The sequence below is a fragment of the Mycetomoellerius zeteki genome, unplaced genomic scaffold, assembly GCF_001594055.1.
Source record: "Mycetomoellerius zeteki isolate Tzet28-1 unplaced genomic scaffold, Tzet1.0 scaffold204, whole genome shotgun sequence".
In the NCBI taxonomy this organism is placed as follows: domain Eukaryota; kingdom Metazoa; phylum Arthropoda; class Insecta; order Hymenoptera; family Formicidae; genus Mycetomoellerius; species Mycetomoellerius zeteki.
Genome location: NW_017257000.1, coordinates 860,393 through 869,201, shown reverse-complemented (window position 1 = coordinate 869,201; position 8,809 = coordinate 860,393). Strand labels below are relative to the sequence as shown.

The 8,809-nt window shown below is 31.7% G+C and overlaps 2 protein-coding genes across 3 annotated transcripts; both read right to left on the bottom strand.

Moving 5' to 3' along the window:
* Positions 1–2,829: 2,829 nt before the first annotated feature.
* LOC108722440 (macrophage mannose receptor 1) lies at positions 2,830–4,413 on the bottom strand. Its single transcript, XM_018447556.1, has 4 exons — positions 4,164–4,413; positions 3,820–3,936; positions 3,151–3,378; positions 2,830–3,041 (listed from the first exon to the last, which is right to left on the bottom strand). Exons 1-4 carry the CDS (start codon positions 4,411–4,413, stop codon positions 2,830–2,832), a joined length of 807 nt encoding a protein of 268 aa, XP_018303058.1.
* Positions 4,414–6,041: 1,628 nt separating this feature from the next.
* Positions 6,042–7,268, bottom strand: LOC108722455 (CDGSH iron-sulfur domain-containing protein 3, mitochondrial). Of its 2 annotated transcripts, none has more exons than XM_018447581.1 (2): positions 7,113–7,268; positions 6,042–6,564 (listed from the first exon to the last, which is right to left on the bottom strand). In XM_018447581.1, exons 1-2 carry the CDS (start codon positions 7,173–7,175, stop codon positions 6,211–6,213), a joined length of 417 nt encoding a protein of 138 aa, XP_018303083.1. In that variant the 5' UTR covers positions 7,176–7,268; the 3' UTR covers positions 6,042–6,210. The 2 variants fall into 2 exon arrangements, with proteins under 2 accessions (XP_018303083.1, XP_018303082.1); XM_018447580.1 differs by having other exon boundaries at positions 6,044–6,567; positions 7,116–7,268.
* Positions 7,269–8,809: the final 1,541 nt, after the last annotated feature.

Genomic DNA, 8,809 nt, shown 5'->3' with positions numbered 1-8,809 from the left:
GCTTTATTCGATGCAATCGCGAATCGTGTTGAATATAAAAACAAAAGTTTTTATTTTTTTATGAAAATGGAATTTTAAGTAAGTATGGTAAACGAGAAGATTATAGATATATGAGAGGAAATAGATATACGAGGCGGTATTTAGTTTTTTACATCAGTATTCTATAAAATATATTTTATATTTTAACGAACAATAGTAGATTGAAAACTATTTCCTCGAATCAGATTGACATAAAAGAGACTTTATTTTTATGCAGATACGCATACATTAAATAATATGTATACATATATACATATATATATTTTATTCTCTCTCGTCTCCATTAATTTTTAACAACCAATAGTTTCATACTGCGAAATTTGGCAGATTTAGAGAGCAGTATAATTATTATGTTTACTTGATTGATATTCGAATGTATATATGTTGGTCGAATTATCAACATACTGCAAAATATTTAAGGTTCGTGCATAAAAACGAAATATATTTTGGGGCGGCTCAATCACTTAATAATATCTCGCAAATATATTTGAACTGTATATCTTTTATACATCTAACAAATTTTACAAGGAAAAAATTTATATTTACGTTATATTTACGTGGAATCTTTCTATAAATTAATTCCACTGATAACGGTATATATTATATAATTGTTATTGATTTCCTGCATAGAGAAAAAGTTTGATGCAGCAAAAAGAAAGATTTCAAATATAAGTTTTTATTTCACGTGTAATCCGTCCCCCAACATTAGAGAGATATCGATATGCAATTCATAAGTTGGCTTTATCTAGGCTATACTATTTGAATATATAATGCATTTGCGTAATTAAATGTACTAAATACATAGTTTATATATAATTTTTTCATCCTTTTCTAAGAACAAATATTATTTTGATACGAATCGATTATTCATTATAAAACTTTTATCGACACACATATGCTACTTCGAAAATTTATCGCAAGGCAAAAATAGCTCCACGAAGTTAATTGGATAGTAGATGACATGAAATGTAATAGCTTTTACCGAAAGAGGTATCTCTTTATATTTGTAGAGTATCATTATTAGATAATTTTGAAAAGAGCTTCTTTTTATAATTTCGTACATTGTGTTAATTTGTATAACATATATGTAACATGTTTATTTTAATACGAACTCAAAGGCAACTGTCTTAATCAATGTCTAACACTGACCATGCTTACAAAAGAAAGTTCAAGATAAATGAGACCACGTTTAGATTTGTCGCTGTAATCACGTCTTTTTATACTTTTATATTTCGCTACAGATCAGGTCATTTGAGCGCGACAATTTTTACGTGCAAATATGTTCATTCATATATCGAACTTCGGTTTATGAATACGACACCATTATACACTATCTTGCAAGTGTAATGCGTGACAATAATAGTTTTTAAGCAAGTTCAGAAGAATCTTTGCTATTTTTTTTCTATAATTTACGATTTTTAGTAAAATCACTTTATAATCAAGATACGCGGAAGCTCAATTAAAACATTTGATTGCATTTTATGTTTTTCTCTCTCTCTCTCTCTCTTTTGAAGACATTTTAGAACAGTTGTCAAGTATCAGTTAGTCATAGTTTCGCACTCCTACAGGTACATCGTCTTCCCTCTCGTAAAAGTAAATCTCTTGCGATCCAATCATTGTAAACACAATCATTCAACACTTCGATCTTAATATAATCATTTTGAGAAAAAACAATGTAAATGCGTTAATTAGATTAGGCCTGTACTTACGAAAAGGCCTTTCCGTTCGCCAGTGAACTTCCAGAATTTGTTTGAAACAGGTGTTTCCAGAACCATTGAGAAAATGTTAATCTGTAAATAAAACAATGTTAAACATTAATTAAACATTAATTCTGCGCATCGAGTGAAAACATGCGAGAAACGATTGTAACGAAATCTTTATTCTAAAGGTATCGCGTCCCGAATATTATATATCCGAATGCCACAGTGGATCGACAAATTGTAGTCGATCGTGTATTAATCGCGATATAATTATCTCTCACACGCTTTCGATTTATCACTATGTACGGCGCTACGGTGAATAAGTGATGTTGCCCACGAGGTTGTAAGACTATATTTCCGATTGTTGTTGTTCGACATCAAATCTTATCGAGATCATTTTTATATCACGCTATAGCGAGCTGTTCTCGATGAATATCCTGTCGAAAAGCGTCGGACGAATGCGGCAGCACACAGCTGTCTGGCTGCATAGTTGTTAAGTGATATCCCTGTAGAAAGCATGCTCTAGAACGTAAGGAGACTGGAGTTAACGATCCAAGAGCGAAACGATTTTTAATGTTATTAACGTTAGGCCTATTATGTACATATACATGTATAAGCGCATCGCGATCCGAGTGAGAGTTATATATATAAATATATTTTCCCCTCCTTTGTCAACATGTCCAACCGTGCATACGTCGGATTAACAATCGTACCTGTAAATAAAGCCATTGGAGAGTAAATCACTCTCTACATACGCAATGCTGGAGTCTTGTAATCCTACATTAAATCTCTATACATATTTAATGTCTGCCTTCATTTTGACCTTATCACTCATTGCTAATGCCTATTTCCACCAATTTTAGATTTCAAAGTTTCAATTTAACTTAGTCTTTATTTTTTCTTCAGTTTTAATTAGAAGAAGATTGAATCGAGATTAACGTTAATCTATATTGATAACGGGCATAAGTAAAATCTAAAAAAAACCTCAATAAAAAAGAAAGAATATTACGACATTCTAGTTTCTCGATATTATTTTCATGATATGTATATAATTGCTTCTCATGAAATGCATTTAATACATTTAATTGTATCATGTGTGATGATTCCCATGACGCCGCTTCGAAGTTTCTCGAGACAACGGTGAGATTTCGCAAATAAACGGTAGCGATGCGTGACAGGGCATCACTTTCCAGAAGGGCGGCGAACTTTTGGTAGACGGATTTGTGAGAGCAACACAACCCTTCGAATGTGACGGCTGTCCTTCGCCCCATGCTCGATAGTCGAAGCAAGACAAGGGTTCACCTGTAAAAAATCATGTATTTTTTTAGTTTTATAAAGAGAAATGTTTGGCATTCGATTTGAAAGATTATCTTGCTGCAAATAAGATACGTAAACAATGGTAGCAAATTACCGAATTCGTTCTTCCAAATTCTCTCATTTCTTTCGCTGCTGAGACCAACGAATCTGGAAAAATTCTGCGGCATTAATTTGCCGAGGCCTTCCGTGCGCTCTTCGCTTATCACATGTGCGAGCGATGCGTTTCGTTTCTGGCAGAAACTTCGTGCCTCCGTGTAATTCAGTACTTCGGATGAGAATAAAAATATCCCCGCTTTAGGAATGCACTCCACCGTAGCATTCACTAAAAGCAATCTTTATTAACAATGTCAGAAGCTTACGTTTCGAAAAATTAATTCAGGCGTCTTGTAAGATAAATAATAATAATGACTGAACTAATATGAAGATATATATACGATTTTTTTGTTATTATTAATAAATAATTAATGGCATTATAAAAGAAATATATTCACATGAATATTACACGAATATCATCATGTTAATATTGTATGAAACTTTGTTTGGAATGAATATTCGTATAAATATTACATAAATATATCACATCAAATTTGTAATTTGCAATTATACGAGTATATTTACCAAAACAAATGCAGAAACTTTGATTTTTTTTCTAAAATATTAGTAACCACATTTGCTTAATTAATTTCGATATAGTGTGACATATGTGCTAACATACAAATTCCGTGGATATTTATGCGGGTGATGCAATTGTAATTGCAATTACCGGGCGGAGATAAAACGGGATACATGCTGTAATATTTGCAATTTGTCTCAGGCACGAGGGTCGTCATATTCTGATCTTCGGGGCATTGAAGAGCTTGACATGAGTTTTCTTGTCCACCTGCGCATTGATAAAGAAATATCGTAAGAACATATATGCCGGAGAAATTACACGAAACGTGTGTGCTAGATTAATCATATGTTAATTGAATTGGCTAATAATTACATCGCGTTTTATAGCACGGTTGCATTTGTAATTCGCGTTACGTTTCGCCATAATTAGGAAGTCTATCAAAATTATCATAATTACACGTTGTAATTACGTTTAATTGTCTGCCATTCGCATACCGGTGCGGTTTCTAGCGGAAACAAAATTGAAGGCGAGGGCTTTCTTCGATACGACGAATTTCTTACACTCGTTCACGTGGGAAACCACTCTTCGTGATATGATCGGTTGACTCGAGCGCAAATTGGTCTTTATTAGATCGTATTGCGGCAATTCGTGGCGATTGATTAAACAGCAGTGATCGCAGATAACTAAATACGCTGCATACATAAACAATAAGAACAATATCAATTGTAAGTTAAAGCTTGGCATTTCGTAAATATGTTGTCTTAAGATTTTAAGAGAAGATACGATCGATTATTTAGGAACACTATGGACACACTGCGACTCATATAATGCACGTTTTGCATTTTCTTTCGGATAATAGAGATGCAAATGTTACGTATTTCCGACTTCGGAAATACACATCAATCAGACAAGATAATTGTATAATTGTGGGAACATTGAAGTCGTACACATATAGAAAAAAAAACAGAAAAATGTTATTGTTATGTAATCTCAATGTTTTCTATTTTCTAATTATTTACTTATTAATTTAATTAATATAAAAATGAAAATATAGTTTTATAACATCAAGAATAAACCAAATGGAAGTAAAATGCTTAAAATAAGCTTCTGTGATTGATAGGGATAAATAATATATTTATAAGGCGATAAGGTATAATTTAAAATGTAGAAGGTAAACGTGGAACGTAGAAGGTATAATTTAATTGGAACGTAGATACCAGTGAAGTTAGAATTCTGTGAAGTCGACACCCCTAAAGCGAATATTATTATACGTAATATTATTGTACGTAATTTAAAAGAAAATATCCACATAAAGAAAAAGAGAGAGAGAGGTGCGAGAATTTTTTATTTATTTATGTTGTTGTTAGAGTTAACAAAAAATTATTTTTTTATGGGGAGACAAATTATGGATAATCGAATGCGAATTTTATAAATACACATTAATATAAATTTACATTAATATGTATAAATATGTATAAACATACATAAACACGCATAAATATTCGTAATCATAAATAATTATACATGAAATATGTCCATATCTTTCTTTCTTTTGTAAAATTACTTTTTAGTGTACTAAAAATAATAATAATATTGAGGAAACATCAAAAATAGTTAATGGGATTATTTTAATAATTCAAATTGTGTATTATATATATACTATATATACTATACATATACTTGCATATATACCGGCAGTCTAACTGGTAAGGACGCTCACACGGAATGTAAGAGATCCGGATTCGATTCCCGGCCGAGGTAATATTTTTCGCAATAATTAAAAATTTATTTACAGATTCTATTAGGTTAAAATCTCTACAATAGTTGTTTATTGAGCATCAAAATTTAATTTGTGATATTATTTCAATAGTTTAGCTGCGTTTGTAAAGTCCGGAAAAATTTCGACGCGTAGTGAATATGACTACAAATATGGTATATATGCAAGTACATATATAGTATATATATAATTCACAATTTGAATTATTTAAAAAGAAGCAATTAAAGATCTAGTTTCGACTGGTAATAGGCCTTTATTATATATATTATTAGTAATATATATTATATATATATTAGTTCTGCACATCGATCCTATGAGATTTAAATTTGTTAATCTCAATGTTTTCTATTTTCTAATAATTTACATATATAATTTACATTCAAGAATTTTTATTTAATCAGTTTGGTCGATTACTTTATTGTAAAAAAAAATCAGAAATGAAATTACCTTCACTTGTAAAATATGTATTAAAAATATTTTCATTAATATATATTTATATATAAATCTGAATATCTTCTAATAATTTACTTATTTAATATATGTTTAGAAATACTTTTTATTTAATCAATTTGGCCGATCATTATTGTCTAAAAAAGGAATGAGAAATGGTATTATTTTTGCTTGTAATAAGTAACCAAGATATTTTTATTAATATGTATATTATATACACCATTTCAGATATCTATAGAGGCATGACACACCGAAAACGTGATATTTACTTCAAAAATTCATTATGTTATATCAACAATACAGTTTCATGTCATCTATATTTTGGTCTCCTGTATATCCTGTCTTTTGTGCGTTCCGTCGCAAAAAGGTCGGTTTGATGTTTGTTTGCAATTGCACAACCAATAGTTCTTAGTCTCCGTAACAATGAAACGTATGGGCCTCAGCTTTATCTTGAGGAAAATGTCTCTATGCGTGCCGTCGCAGAACGGCTGATTCTTGCTCCGTCCACATAGGCACCACGAGTAACTCTTGCCAGCTTTAAGAAGTATCCTGAACGGCTTTTTGTCGTATATCACTCCGACTCCAGTTTGATTACTGGCACTGTATACATCCTTCAGAGGATTCACAGGTATTGGTGGACCATCAATTTTTTTTGTAGAAAAGCAAGAGACCTGGAAAATTTAAGAAAACAAGCTAAAATCAAAGCAAATTTTATTTTATTCCTCTAGAGAGAACTATAATTTCCAATTAAGTTCAGTCGATTTCAACAACGAGATTTCAATAACAAGATAATTTTACTTATCATTGTTTACAATCCTTACAGGAATTTAATTTAATATTGGCTAATTGAATAGTGTAATGTAGTGAATAATTATTTATTTTTAGTATTGAACTACACAACAGTGCTTTTAACACTCAAAATAAGTAGTTACTTTCAGTATTAAATTTCTATAAAAGTATATCATTTACGAGGAAGGGTTTTTGGAGTTAGTCCCACCCGCTGGTAAGTTTTAAGCCTTCCACATCTTGAAGTTATATGACATCTGAGAGCTCTAGAATATTATATTATTATTCTCAGATTATTCTTGCTAACTTTTTGCTGAAGTTGTAAATGATTCTGACTTTTTCCCATTGTTCTGTCTTACTACATCATTTAATTTAGGTTAGAAAGAGATGAAGTTAGAGACGGACTGTAAAGTATAAATTCATTCATACGTACATTTTTGTGACAAAGAGCACTCAGACGAGCGAATTGCGGATATCGATTCAATATGTTCATTTCGTTGACCCACGTAATAATGAATCCCACTAAATTAAAAGCAGCAATCACATTAATATAAACAGAAAACAGCAAGACGGCAACCACGCTAACTGCTAGCCAGAGTATTCGGTCGGATTACTCAGTCGGAAATCTCGGAGCATGCAGAGTTTTTACATTAAAGAAGAAATTAACTTTACCGACTATAATGAAGTTTGCTATGAGAGAGATCTCTGAGTGCGAGAGGATCACGTCCTACATTCTAATATTTTATTTGATGTTAAATTTCGTGAATGAGGAACTACTCTCCAGCAAACTGACATTATTTGTCGTCATTTCAACGTCAAAATGATGACAAATATCAGCTTGTTTACTGGGCTAGTATAAATAGGGGAGACCGGGGATACCCAGATAGCAAAGCGTGTCTCAGCAAAATCACACAAATCTGTAATAAATTGCTTATGATGTTGGCAACTTGCCATAGATTTGTTTTCTACGATTTCGAATATACCGACATTGTAGCAACATGCAAGCAACAATGTGTATATGTATTGCCAGCAGTTTAACAGCAAGATAGCTGCATCAATGTTATCTTGTGTTGTCGGCAATATGAAAGCATTGCATGATGCTGCATATTATTATGGCAACATGATGGCAATAGTGCGAATTTTGACGATGACGATTTTAAAGTTATCGGCAAACTGCTGGCAAGTTGCTACTCAAAGTTATCATATCATAAAGGCATCAAATTGCCAACAAATGAGGACTCAGTTGTTGCAATTCTGGTAGCAACACATGCTTAGCAATGCATACTTAGCAAGCAACATGCCAGCAACAAGATAGACACGTTACTATCTGAGTAGTGTTGATACAGTTTTTTTTAGGAATTTTTTGCACGTAACTATAAAATAAATAGAATATAAACCGTAAGGTCATTTTGCAATAGCCAAATGCTTACACTACATAAAAATTATTTTTATAATTTAATAATAATGATTAACTTTCTAGTATTAATAAAAAATATAAAATCATGCACCTTGTAACAACTAACCCCATATGCGAGGTCGGATCCCCTACAGCAAAGCTGGAATTAATTGTACATTTCTGCCCTACAGCACAAAGTTGTACAAAAGTTGCAGCAACACTGTTGCAACATTGCAGCAATGTTGTAGCAATATTGCAGAGATTTTGCAGCGATATTGCTGCAAATTCTGTGCTGTATGGGATGTTACAGTTACTGGGGTCACTTGTTACATATCCAGATTTCAAAATATTACACATTTAATTAAATGAAATAAAAAGAAATATATATATATTATATACTTCATTAACAATTTTAAAACGATATTATGTATAGATATATGTAACATTAATAACGTTTATAATATACCTAAACAGTTTTCTCTTTTTCTTACATATATCACAGAAATAAAAATATAAATTTATATAAAATTATCATTTGATTGCCGCGCGCGCGCGCGCGCTATTACAATAGGTTATGTTGAAGTTAAGTGTGACGACGGAGAAGCAAACACCTGTAACGACACACCCCGTTACAGTCTCGGGGTGTCATATTTACGTATTTCAATTATTACTTATGCAAAAAATATGTGTTAAGACGTTAATATAACTGTAAGACGTTGTTTATAAAATAA

Coding starts and splice junctions, on each gene's coding strand:
- LOC108722440 (XM_018447556.1), bottom strand. CDS start 4,413: ATGCCAAGCTTTAACTTACAATTGATATTGTTCTTATTGTTTATGTAT. Junction 3,937..4,163: donor TTCCGCTAGAAACCGCACCG/GTATGCGAATGG, acceptor ATCAATGCGCAG/GTGGACAAGAAAACTCATGT. Junction 3,379..3,819: donor TCCCGTTTTATCTCCGCCCG/GTAATTGCAATT, acceptor GATTGCTTTTAG/TGAATGCTACGGTGGAGTGC.
- LOC108722455 (XM_018447581.1), bottom strand. CDS start 7,175: ATGAACATATTGAATCGATATCCGCAATTCGCTCGTCTGAGTGCTCTT. Junction 6,565..7,112: donor CTCTTTGTCACAAAAATGTA/CGTATGAATGAA, acceptor ATTTTCCAGGTC/TCTTGCTTTTCTACAAAAAA.